The sequence below is a fragment of the Artemia sp. Qi Xiang Cuo genome, chromosome 17 (genome assembly GCF_049724085.1).
Source record: "Artemia sp. Qi Xiang Cuo chromosome 17, ASM4972408v1, whole genome shotgun sequence".
NCBI lineage: Eukaryota > Metazoa > Arthropoda > Branchiopoda > Anostraca > Artemiidae > Artemia > Artemia sp. Qi Xiang Cuo.
This window is the reverse complement of record NC_142810.1, coordinates 25781815-25795800: the sequence shown is the minus strand read 5'-3', so window position 1 is coordinate 25795800 and position 13986 is coordinate 25781815. Positions and strand designations below refer to the sequence as shown.

At 36.3% G+C, this 13986-nt stretch overlaps 1 protein-coding gene across 2 annotated transcripts in view; it reads left to right on the top strand.

Annotated features, from left to right (window-relative positions):
• Nucleotides 1-1800: 1800 nt before the first annotated feature.
• Nucleotides 1801-13986, top strand: part of LOC148942048 (proton channel OtopLc-like) — a 111486-nt gene continuing 99300 nt past the window's right edge. The window contains exons 1-2 of one of the 2 annotated variants that reach the window (XM_089103511.1): nt 1801-1849; nt 6511-6633. In XM_089103511.1, the coding sequence (XP_088959637.1) occupies nt 1821-1849; nt 6511-6633 (152 nt within the window). In that variant the 5' untranslated portion in view covers nt 1801-1820. Of the gene's footprint in view, nt 1916-6510; nt 6634-13986 lie in introns of both variants that reach the window. The other variant, XM_089103510.1, reaches the window with a different exon arrangement.

Sequence of the window (13986 nt, the reverse complement as noted above, 5' to 3'; positions counted from 1 at the left end):
AAAGACCTAATTCCTAAAACTTTTAACTACGTTGAACATAATGGCTATCTAAAAATTTTGATTGGATGAGTTTGGAGAAAAGATAGGCGTCAGACGGGGTTAGTCGCCCTCAAATCACTTTCGATTATTAAAAAGGGCACTAGCCCTTTGAATTTCCAATCGACTGAGCCTTTTTTCAAGTTTCTACGACAAAGCTTTCAATGAAGACCTTGTATACCCCCAAGGCATAACTCACAACCTTTACCCTGAGGGCTGTGGGGGAGTATCATCCTCAAAGATATATTTTCCGGACCTTTCAACTACTTTTAACAAAATGACTATCTCAAAATTTTGAATGAATGTGCTTGGATATATGGTGGACATGGAAGGGGTGTTAGTTGCCTTCCAATCACTTTCGACTATAAAAAAGATATTCGGAATAAATATTTGGAATAAACATAAAAATTCAATTCTCTTGATGTATAATTTTTTTTATCAAAATTCCTTTTTTCTAGGGTTTTGGTTATTATTGGCTTCGTACTTACTGTTCATTAATATGAATGAACATAACAGCAATTTTTGTCACTATGTTATCATTTACATACCATTACTATTACTTTACCATTACTTTTGCGATTAAGTAATCAGACTTTGAATGCTGATTCCGATTGAAAGTTTGCGCTTTACTGAAAACAATCCTTATCTAAAGATAAGGATTGAAGGAAACTGGCCCTCCCGTACCCTTTTCTTAAAAAAATCAACCAAAATTTTGAGTTTTGATTAGCACGGTCTGAAGGTCCAATAATTATGCTTCTGGGAATGATATAAAACCCCACTGCCCCTGAGGAAATAGATGTAATTATGCTTTTTTGCCCATTGTTTACTTATGGCTTTTGTTGTTAGGAAATGCACTGATATTTTTAGGGAGGAACTTCCTGCGGGGAGAAATTTCTCCCAAGGGACACATTTTCATGGGAAATTATTTCTGGTGGGAATTTTCCAAAGAAAATTTTCTGGGGGGATTTATCGTGGAACTTACATTCTCTATGGTGACTCAATTTTACACGTGGAGAGAATTTTCTGAGGGAAATGTTCTCCAGGGATTAAATTATCTAGGGGGAGGGTCCTTTGAGAGGGGGCATTTTACGGAGGATTTATAGCATGATTTGAAAAAGGCTCAGAAATTAAATAAAAAGCAAGTTTTTTTCAAATGAAAGTAAGGAAATTACTAAGCAAGAGAGGAAATTATTAAAAATAGTAGTAAGTCACTAGGGGTGACAACTCTGATCCAGACATCTAGAGAATTATATAGAGGACTCAGAATTAAAGTGGGCCAAGTCTGTTTTTTCGAAATACAAATATCCCTGGATACCTGATAAAGTGAGCGTGTTCACGAATGTATCTCTAATCGGCTTAATAGATTAGATGTGTATTAGTTTTTGATGTATTTAATGACCTGATTTTCTTACAGATGGAAGGCAAACTGAGTCACATACGATTAGCTTGATTTATTGTTCTCAGCTAAATGGGTCATGCAGTTGTCACCTATTTTATATATTTATAACCGAATAGCGATTCAGTTATAGCCACCTACCTTTGGGTACCAATATACTGAAGGTTATTTTTTCCATGACTTGGAAATGAACCCTCTACGTTTTACTCATATTGACTAATAAAGTTGCTCCAAATTTAAACTTCATAAAAAAAGCCGGTTAAAACTATAGACAATGGGAGTCCTTGCAAAACAGGTAGGCTAAGAAGTTTTTAACGAATTTGGATTGAAAAACAGGCTTGTCGTCACAAAGCGACACTATTGCAAAATGTGCCAGCAGAAAGCACCAATGACCTTTCAGCAAAAAAAAGCTTTTCAGTAAGTTTCATTCATTTTTAAGCATTTAAATATGATACATAAAATGGATTGCAACTTCATTGAAGAGTAAGTGATATTTTTGTTACTAACTCTAATACTTGCTCAATGTCAAGCGACCTGTACATTGATTATTGTATTGCGTAGTAATTTTTCAATAACAAATCGTTTAAATTACCTATTGAGAAACTAATATAGAAGGTAGTGATTCGATACACGTGCGAAGTTAGGCTCCATATTTTTTAGCCAGGTTAATCATAAACTGAATTATTGGTAGCAGAATGACAAGCTTCCATGGGTTCCTGTGGGCAGGTGAGACAGTGAATCCCCCTTTCCTTGGAACATGAAAACATTTATGAATAACATAATTCTTCAATATTTTGAAAGAACATAAAGTACAGAACACTTTTTAATAACTCCAAATTTGTTGGGCTGTGTGATGCAAGGAACCGTTTCAAGAGCTATTTTACACTTATCCCACGTCCTTGAATAACAAATTTTTATAGGCTAGGAACTTTATTTCATGGTCAAAAACATTTTTAGAAATTCAGCTACAATTCAAGCTGGGGTTTAGGAGGATATTTCAGACTCTTCTCTTCATTTCTTCCTTTCTTTTTAGACTAATAAAAGTCTATAAAAATAGGTCCTAGCTTTTATTAGTTAAAAAAATCTCACATATAAGTAAATTGTGACGTAGAAACTTAAAACGAACAGTAACTAAACTATATATGGGAAAAGCTCCACGCTCAATCCCAGCTGTATATGCTGAAGTTCTAGTGCTTTCCTAAAAGTATTAAATAAATAAAAACACTTTTTTTAACTGAAAGTAAGGAGCAACATTTAAACACAAAACGAACAGAAATTATATCGTATATGAAGCGTTCCCCTCTCTTCAATACATTGCTCTTTACGCTAAAACCTTTAGCAGTTGTAAAAAAGCTCCCTATTCTCATTAAATGGTCCTTTTGTTTCAGTAGCCGTTCTTAAAATTTTTTGACAAACTGACAAACTATAGCGTAAAGAGCAAGGTATTGATGATGGGGCAAAATTTCATATGCGGAATGATTTCTGTTCGTTTTGAGTTTTGATGTTAGGCCTACTCCTTACTTAACGTTAAAAAATTTGTTATTTTTATTTAATTTCTGATTGTTTTCAAATAACGCCGGTATATATGGCTCACCTTCCGTGAAATATACCCTCCCTCCCCTCACGGGAAACTCCTCAGTGGAATTTTCATCATACGTGACGTGCACCCCACCCCACCCCCTGGCAAATTTCCTTCTGACAGTTCGATCCTTGCTGAAAATCCCCCCTCTCCTAAAATTCTTTGCAGACGATTTAGCCTGAAAAATTCTCCTCAGCATACTTTCATTTAAAAAAGAGTTTAATCTCTAATCGATTTCTTGATTACTCCGAAAATGTTCCCTTCCAGCGAAATTTTTTCCCAGAAACCGAAAGACGCGGAAAAAAGTCCCCGGATAATTCCCCCGGAACATCTTCGTATACAAAATTGAGTTGGCATAGAGAATGTAAGACAATTAAAAATAAATTAGTGTAAGAATTCTGTCCAGAATTCTTTCAAATCCCCCCAGTGTGAAATTTCCCCTAGAAAATTACACCCCCCACAGATATTTCTTTCCCCAAGGAAGATTCCCCCTATGGATATCCACCCCAACCACAAAATCCCCCTCTCCGAAGAATGTGTGTATACTTCCCAATAACAATTACCATACGTAAACAAAGGACAAACTTTAAAAGTTAATGGCCTCCCCTACGGAGTGTGGGGGGTTATTTTACCCCTAAAGAAATAGTTATTTGATTTTTCAATTATACTGAACAAAACAGCTATCTCAAAATTTTGATCAGGTAACTTTAAAAAAAAATGGACGCGGGAGGAGGGCCAGTTGCTCTCGAATCTTTTTGTTTCCTTAAAAAGGGCACTAGAACTGTTAAATTCGATTTGAATGCGCCATCTCCCGATCTTCTAGGACCATTATTTCAATGCAATCACCCCTGGAACAAAAATTAATAATAAACATGCATCCGTGATCTGTCTTCTGGCAAAAGTAGCAAAATTCCACATTTTGTATTTAAGAGCTTGAAACTTCTACAATAGGGTATTCTGGTACGCCAAATCTGATAACTTTATTTTCATTAAGATTTCTTGAACTGTAGGTGGTGTTTCACACCTATTTCAAAAATGAGGCAAATTTTTTCAGGCGCATAACTTTTGACACTATACTTCGTGAATCTTATATTTGGGAATTAGAATAATAATTTGATTTTTTATGTATCTATTGATATCAAAATTCAGTTTTTTAGAGTTTTGGTTACTCTTGAGCCGAGTCGCTCATTACTTACAGTTCGCTACCACGAACTGTTTGATTTTAAACCACCACAAATAACTTATAGCTAGTTATTAGTTACTACTCTATTATTATCCAAAAAGTGTCATTTCACGACTCTGTTGTTCTCATTAAAGCTCTCTATTCTCGTACAATTTCTGTTTGTTTAAGTAGTATGTTCAGCTTTGCCCTAAATGTGAAGGGAACTGACCCACATCAGTTGCGCTTATGTTTAATATTTTCTTTTTTTTGTAACAGCGCTTCGACAACGAAGGAGGTCGTTTAGCCATATTTTTCCTTATGCGATGGTGTGCTGCTATACTAGGTTGGTGGTTGAGAAAGGTGGTAACTCTGCGTCCCTAAATGCATCACAGTTTCTGTTCCTTTTAGGTTTTTTTGCCGCTCTTTACTTTCATGAAAAACAATCAATTTAATTTTCGTTCGTTTGTCATATCCAAGGTTTTTCTACACAGGAGAGGGGCGCTTTCTCTTTTTAACCTTCCGCGTATGTATATTTAAAACTCTAATTTTTTTCACAATAGCTCATTTTTTTTCACCGTTATCCTTTAAAAACGCCAGGGAAGAGCCGTAATAAAACAGGATATATTCTCTCTCCTTGGGACTTGTCTGGCATGTTAAGTCTAAATTTGCTCCTCCATGCGAATCTTCACTTGGAGGAATATATTCTAACTAAGGACTAGGCTAGAGAGACCTTTCCTTGCACATGTGTTACCAAAGGACCTCTCGTACAAAACTTGGGCTTGCATACGATGCTACAATAGCCACTAGTTTGCAGGGACTGCAATTAGCTAGTGCGCCATTGAACAGGAGCATGGCCCCCGAAACAGAGGAGTTATATAAATAGTTTTCCTATGTTCAAAGTTCTTTAGTCGCTTCATACTTTTTGCTCGATTGAATTTTGGTCATGTTCAGGTCGAATTGTGGTTCTGAGGCAAAATCACAATTATTTGCTGTGACATCCACTTTTATTTAAAAAGAGTAATAGAACTTTAAATTTCACTTGAACCTGTTATTTCTTTGCATTCTGTACCAATGCATCGGCTTAATAAAATTAACCATGGTGAAAATTCGTGGACACATAGGCCTAACAGATTCAGGCCTTTGACCAGTGCATGTTCGCTATTGTGATCTCAAATTTCTGTTTTTACAGTTTTTTTTTAGCCAAAATTTGGTTTTGCTGGCTATTTGCATACCCCCATTGGCTCGTATAAGCCTTTGGCCCCCACTCTTGGCCCTCGCTTCGAAAGGGCTACCTTATAAACGATGTCAGCAATTAAACTAAAAATAATTGTTAATTCAATTTTTCGAGTATTTGTGTGGTGGAAATATGAAAGCATTTAGATGCAGTTTAATTGCGGAAGTAGCTGACTTGCGGGTCGAACGGCATCAAAAAGCCGAATTTCCCCCTTGATGATCTAAAACTTAGAACGAATGGAGATTATTAGTAATTTCTTCAATATTCTTAAGCAGGTTGACGATATATCTGCAACAGTATATTCTTGACTTCCTGTTTAGTCCGTTTCAAGTGGGCAATGATGATATTTTTGGAATAGAATATGTCAAATTGAAAAATAATGATAAAGCTGAGTTTCCATAAGAGCGTTGCGCAACAAAATTATCTCTAAACGTTCTCCTGAATATATTTTGGATATTTTTGTACTTTTAGCAGAGTCTCAACAGTAACAGACCACACGAAAAGGAGAATAAATGTAACATACCAGTACAGACTTCAGTTTCCGCATATTCTATCGTCCATACAAATAAGATTTAGCATTTTTTACCATTTAAAGACTCCTGCTCCAGGATAAAATTTCTGGGGAGAAGGGAGGGGTATTGCCTTCTAGAATTGTTTGCGTTCCTTCCCCTAGCTTTTTAAAATTACCTTGTCTTTGGTATCTTCATTAAAAACATAATAAAAATTAATTATCCTCCTATATTTTGAAAAATACATTTTTTTTTGTATCTCCATTTAAAAATGAAAATATCCTCACCCTCTCTCCAATAGTTTCGGGAATTGGCACCCCTCCGTATTTCCATGATAAATAGCTATGTCTTCAAGCGTTAAAAACCGAAAAATTTTATGATGTTGAATATCAAATATCATGATAGAAAGACAAGTCAGTGAGTAGTCAGTTTTCATATTATACTTTTTAATTTATTAAGTTAATTTAATTTACCAGGGGATATGAATTAACAGGGGTTGCGTTCATGATTAACTGCACATTTGGCTTTCCGTGTGACCAGTAACAGTAATTTGGAGTCTAAGAGCAAGATTTGATTTTCTATTTATCTTTCTAGGCCGGCGCTAGCAATAACAATAGCTAGCAGTCGCAAAACAGAAAGTTCGACAGTATATTCAAAAGCTACCCGCAATGCAACGAGAGACTATTATGCAAGACAACATACGGGGCGACAAGAAAGGTAAGTTAAATTAGCGACGTTGAGTGGGGGAGGGGTGCTCTAAACAAGACCAACCTTTTTGTTACTCATCAGTAGACCCCATCTATAGTGACTTGTACCAAACTGTATCATAAACCTTCATTGGAAGAAATTCAAAGGAAAAAACTGGTATACGTGTTGTTACTTCTCTCAATCTATGATATCAAGCAACGCAGCTTCATTTAAAGGCTACTAATTTGGGGGTGGTTACATCATCGTGCCTAGTACGACAAGCAGCATCCAAAGTTTTAATTTTTTGTAGTTAATCATTAATACAGACAAACTTCAATATTTTATTCATTCTTTGTATTTAAAATAGAATAGTTACTTCATGCTATTCTCGAGAGCTCAGCAATGTACAGTGGTGGATCCAAGTGGAGGGTGCGGGGAGTACCCCCCTAAAGTAGTGGTGAATTTGGGTTGGGGTATATTAGCAAGATGACGGCAAATGACTTGATACAATTTTGTGCTGAAGAAACTTAAAGCACTATAAAACAAGAATCCACGAAGCTGAATTTTACAGTGTGATATTTGACGATACCACGGACGCGTCACATACTTCACAACTTAGTCTTTCTCTGCACTATGTTTATGACAGCTGTATTGTAGAAGACTTTGTTAGATTTATGGACCTTCCCAAAACGAAATATAATGGTATATTTGAACATGAACTAAACATTACAGGTGAAATTTTAGGCAAGTTTGTGCTCATGCTAATGGAAGATATTTGAGTAATTGTTGACAATTGTGTTGGCATAACCTCCGCTAGATGAAGTTTCAACATTTCTGAAATGTGAGGGGCAGTATCAGGGATCCAAAACATTGCTAAAAGAAGCAGCCACTGTGGATGCAAAATACATGCTCTTAACCTATCGATTTCCAAGTGCGATAAAAGCCATTATGTCAAAAATGCTGCAGGTGGTATCAAAGAAGTTGCAAGTTTTTTAGGGCATCGGCAAAACGATTGTCCTTACAAAAGTTTTAGGTCATCATGTCCAAGGTTGCTCATTGGGTTGAAAGTCACGAAAGTATATTACGACTCAGAGGTGATATGCCTAAAATAGATGAAGCACTTAGAATTGTGTTTTCATTCCGTAAACAGTTATTCATTGACAAAAGCAAATTGCTTGCTCTGCGCAATTTTAACCTACGACTTTATCATTACTGCTTACTGCTTGATTTATATAATTGACACAACTCTTGTACTAAACAGATAAGTTCGGACTGAAGCATTACATTTATTTTCAGCCACAGAAAAAATTCCAAAACCCTAAAGCTTATAAATAAAAAGGTGGAGACTGACAAGGATTTTCAGATTATATTTGAAAGTGCAGAGAAAGCTATGGAAGCTATGGACGTGATTCAGCATTCCAAGAATGACAAACAAAAAATATCAATCAAATTACCCCACTGTCTCACAGGACCACTAAGAAAATGTCCACCTTTATTGAAAAAGAGCTGTTTATATTCCAGTAATAGTATCTTAATTGTCATTTCCTACTCTTCATAATCATCATAATTACTAAGCGATGCCATATAGTTAAACAACATGCTACTTGGTTTGACCTATACAAATAGTCACAAAGAATGCATGACTCCAAAAGATGGCTCAAAACCATTTTTATTTTTGATAATAAAAGGCTTAACTTACTCACTATAGTGGTCAGAAGTGTAAAGGCTAAAAATTATGCAGAACATATTAAATATCACATTTCAAACAGTTCGTGGTAACGAACTGTAAGTAAGGAGCGACGCGGCTCAATGGTAACCGAGACTCTAGAAAACGGGATCTTGATACCAATAGATACATCAAAAGAATAAGGTTTTAATTCTGATTTCAAATATATAAGTTTCATAAAGTTTAGTTCTACCCATCAAAAGTTACGCGCCTGAGAAAATTTGGCTGATTTTTGAAAAAAGGGGAAAAGACCCCTTAAAATTACAGAACCTTAATGAAAATCACACCATCATATTCAGCGTATTAGAGAACCCTACTGTAGAGGTTTCAAGCTCCTATCTACAAAAATGTGGAATTTTGTATTTTTTGCCAGAAGAAAGATCACGGATGCGTGTTTCATCCTGAAAGATCACGGGGCTCATTGGAACGAAAATTAGAGGTTCTAGTGCTGTTTTTAAGTGACCAAAAAAAGAGGGCAACTAGGCCCCCTCCCACACTAATTTTTTTCCCAAAGTCACCCGATAAAAATTTTGAGATAGCCATTTTGTACAGCATGGTTGAAAATATGATAACTACGTCTTTCAGGATGACTTAATCCCCCAAAGTCCTCCGGGGGAGGGCTGAAAGTTATGAAGTTTACCCAATGTTAACATACAGCATTGGTTATTGGGAAGTATACAGACGTTTCCAGGGGGGATTTTTCTGGTAGTGGAGGGGTGGGTCAGGGGTTATGTGGGAGGATCTTTCCATGAAGGAAGTTTTCATGGGGGAAGGGACATTGCTATGAAGGGGGCTCGGATTTCCAGCATTATTAAAAAAAGATCAGAAATTAAATTAAAAAAACAAGTTTTTCAACGAAAAGTAAGGAGCACAATAGCAACTTAAAAAGAAAAAAATAATATAACTTAAGTGATTCGACTCATCCCCTAGTCTAAGCCTGACTTTTTAAGCTAAATATTTTTTTAGCAACTTCATAATAGCTATTAATTGCTAATAACAGACTTGGTGATTAAGGGGTTATTTTTAAAGAATTGGAACAAAATTCGAACTTTAGCTTAAAGAGCAAGGTATTGACTAGGGATCGAACTTCCTAATATACGTATTAAGAATATATGAATATAGAAGTTCGTTACGTAAGTTAATTTGTAAGTTACGTATATTTATTACTAATAAAAACGTTCGTCAATAAAATTAAACCAGTTTCGGGAAAGCCATTTAACCAAATAAAAGTAAAATTAACATGCAATTTTTTTTTAATTATTCATGTAAGGTGAGCCAAAATCAAAACCTGCATTAATTCAAAAACGTTCAAAAATTAAATAAAAAACAAACAAGTTTTATTAACTGAAAGTAAGGAACGACGTTAAAACTTAAACGAACAAAAATTGTTCCGTATATGAAAGGGGCTGTCCCCTCCTCAACGCATCGCTCTTTACGCTAAAGTTTGACTTTCTCACAACACTATTTTTTTTAAATAATAAGAAACTTTAGTGTAAGGAGCGAGGCGTTGAGGAGGGGACAGCCCCTTTCATATACGGAATAATTTCTGTTCGTTTTAAGTTTTAACGTCGTTCTTTACTTTCAGTTAAAAAAACTTATTTTTTTTAATTTAATTTCTGTAGAGAGTGAACAGCTTTTTATTTCTTTATTGTGGGCTGGTTTTTATAACTTACTATTTTTTTTTTATCACTATTTTTAAATCATTTTAACTCCAACAGATTTATTAAAACTTTAACCCTCACCAGATTTTAGATTAAATTTACGACCATTTCCACAACCAAAAAGCGGATGAAGATTTGTTCTGGGTACCCGACTGACTGACCGTATCTCAAACAGTAGGTTGTACGTAAAGAGTGGTTCAATCTCGCTTTCTAAGGCTATAATGAGAGAAAGGTTGAGATGGCTAGGGCATGTTCTGCGGATGAAGGATGACAGATTGCCAAAGATTGTCCTTTTCGGCCAACTGTCTAGGGCTAGACGGAAACCAGATTGTCCGCGGTTGGGGTGGGAGGGCGTCATAAAGAAAGATTTAAAGGAAATGGGAACTTCCAGGGAGAGTGGAAAGAGGGAGGCTTTGAGTGGATTGTGATGGAGGAAGAGCGTGCGTAGCAATATTGGCCTCAGGTGGCTTGCTGTTGCGGTGAGTTGTTAGTAGTAGCATTTCCAGTACCTACCTACGACGCATAATTGTTGAGGTTCCCTTTAAATTACTGTTTTTCTTTGTTCGCCAGTTTATCGGAGCAACCGATTATGCGCCCCCCGCTAAAGAAAATCCTGGATCTGCCCCTGGCAATGTACGGCACGTTTTTTTAGTAGTATTTTTAAATCATGTTATACACACCAAAATTAAGCCACCTTATTAGACTGCATGCTCTAATTTTTATACAGATTTGCCTGTCAAAACTATTCCTGCTAAAAGTGTATAAGCCTTATCGGTACTAGTGCATTATGTCTAAGACACCGCTATAAACGAAAGAAGTCAAGTTTGGTTAATTCTAATGAAAAAAAATAAAATAGGATGAATATATAATAGTTTAAAAACAAATTTGGGCTATATATTTGCACATTAGGGAGGGGGGGAGATAAAGCATAGCATATATTAAATACGTAACCTAACATAACCTTGGTACGTTGCCCTCCCCCCCTAAAGCCCCAAAACAACAGTTTAAATATTGTAAACGCAATGAGAAATCACGCTTTGCAATCAATTTAGATAGCAAATAGCTGTTTGGGGGGTTTCCATGTATGGTTTCCTTATACAGTCTATAGCGCTGTTTTAGATATTATTCACCAGTATTATCCCCCCTAATCTAGAATAAAGAAAATACATTACGCTTTCATTTTGTAAGACAATTAAAAAAAAATTCGTATAGTAATTATGTCAAATCCCACCCGTGTAACATTTGACCTGGAAAATTTACCCCTCGGAAATTTCCCTCTCCAAAGAAGATTCTCCCTATTGAGATCCACCAAGCAAAACTCCCCCCCCTAAAAATGTATGTATGCTTCCCAATAACAAATGCTACACGATACCAATTGGCAAACTTCATAACTTACAGGCCTATCCCCACTGCCTTGGGGGGGGGGGATCATTGTACACCTAAAGACATATTCATTTGCTCTTTCAACTATAATGAGCAAAATGGTTATCTCAAAATTTTGATAAGATAACTTTGGAGAAAAATGGGCGATCGATGGGGCTAGTTGCCCTCCAATCTTTTTGGTCAGTTGAAAAGGCCACTAGAACTTTTAACTTTCGTTCAAATGCACCCCCTTCCGATCTTCTAGGACCATTATTTCAATACGGTCACCCCTGGTAAAAATATAAATAAGCATCCATGATCTGTCTTCTGTTAAAAAAAGCGAAATTCCAAATTTTTGTATATAGGAGCTTGAAACTTCTACAGGTTATTCGTATCCCTATTTTTTTATAACATTTACTTTTATATATAAACGTTATAGCGCATCTAGGCCCAAGCGTTTTTGCCGCTCTGATTTTGCGAGTTTTCAGGAAAATCCGCGAAAATTCGGGCATAGTGGAAGCACAAAAGAGGACGCAACTGATGAGCCAAAATTAATGAAAGAGAGAGGTGATACCTAGTTATAAGTTGCCATTCTTGGTAGACATCTGACAGTTTGTAAGTGGCCACGGAATTTCTGTATTATTTTAAAATCATTTTTCCGTGAATATACCCGCGCGGTGGCGGATTGCACCTAGTCTTTGACGATAAATCACATTAGTCACGTTTTTTTAAAATTAATCAATAATAATTTATTGTACCACCTGGTATTGTGCGCCCCTAGATTCGGGCCTTGCGGGCCTTTTTGTAAATCCTGGCCTGCTTAATAGGCTTTCATCTATTTTTATCGTATTTGGCTAATGGTTTCCTGCCAGCAGTTTAGAGTGTAGCTAGTATTGCAAGTTGTATGTAGTTTTATGGTTGTATGCTAAAATAGTTATTTTAATAATTTCCTTTAAAAATAAACCGGAGTTGTCAATTAAGGAAAAAGGGGCTTTTTCTCCCTTAGATTCGCCCCCATCCCTTTTGCCCCCATCTTTCCCCCCTACATTTTGAAACATAACTTTTTTGGTGTTCTCATTGTAAAAAATGCCTTTTTTTGGTATTCTCACTGAAGAAGTTGCAAAAATTATCCCTCCCTTACTACTACTACCACTACTGCTAACAATTCACCGCAGCACCAAGCTATCTGACGCCAACACAGCTACGCACACCCCTCCTCTATCCCAATCTATTCAAAGCCTCCTTTTTACACCCTCCCAGGAAGTTCCCATTTCCTTTAAATGTTTCTATATGACGTCCTCCTACCCCAGACAAGGACAACCTTCTTTCTGTTTAGCCCTAGATGGTTGGCCAAAAAGCAAAATCTTCGGTAATCTGTCATCCTTCATCCACACAACCTGCCCTAGCCACCTCAACCTTTCTTTCATTATAGCCCTAGAAAGCGGTATTGAACCACATTTTTTGTACAGCCTACTGTTTGAAATACGGTCAGTCAGCCGGGTACCCAGAACAATCCGTAAGCAGTTTCTATGGAAACTCTCTGGCAAATCTTCATCCGCTTTTCGGAGCGGCCATGCTTCAAAGCCATATTTGACCACTGTCATCACTGTAGCTTCTAATATTCTAATCTTGGTTTGCAGACTTATGTTCCTATTCTTTCAAACTTTCTTTAACTGTGAAAAAAAAAACATGAGCCTTAGCTATTCTGCTTTCAACATTTTCACTGCTCCCACCGTCTTTACTAATAATTAAATAAAAAAAACAAGTTTTTTTTAACCGAAAGCAAGGGGCGACATTAAAACTTAAAACGTACAGAAATTATTCCGTATATGAAAGGGGCTGTCCCTTCTTCAGCGCTTCGCTCTTTACTCTAAAGTTATTTATTGTTTTAAAAATAAAGTTGTGAGACAGAGTTAAACTTTAGCGTAAAGAGTGAGGCGTTGAGGAGGGGACAGCCCCTTTCATATACGGAATACTTTCTGTTCGTTTTTTTTAATTTTTAATGGCCGTTCTGTAGTTCTGTTCGTTTTCAGTTAAAAAAAACTAGTTTTTTTTATTTAATTTCCGATCGTTTTTATATTAATGCAGCTTTGATTTTGGCTCACCGTACATGGACAATTAAAATGAAATTTGCGTATTAATTTTACTTTTTTTGGTTAAATGGCTTTCGCGAAATTTTGTTCTGACTTAACTTACGTAACGAACTTCTATATTCGTATATTTGTATTACGTATATTAGAGATTTTGCCCCCTTGTCAATACCTTGCTCATTACGCTAAAGTTCAAATTTTGTTCCGATTCCTTAAGAATGACCCCTTAATCACAAGGGCCGTTAAGTAGAATAAATAGCTCTAATGAAAGTGCAAAAAAACTTTAGCGTAAAGAGCGAGTTAATGACTAGGGCGCGAACCCAATCATATACGTAATAATTTCGGTTCGTTTTAAGTTCTGATGCTGCTCCTAACTTTCAGTTGAAATACTTGTTATTTTTTATTTAATTTCTGATCGTTTTTTTAAACAATGCTGGGAAATCCGGTGCCCCCTTCACAGCAATTTCCCTTCCCCATGAATACTTCCTCCATGGAAAGTTCCTCCCACGTAACAACTGACCCCCCCCCCCCAAATACCAGACAA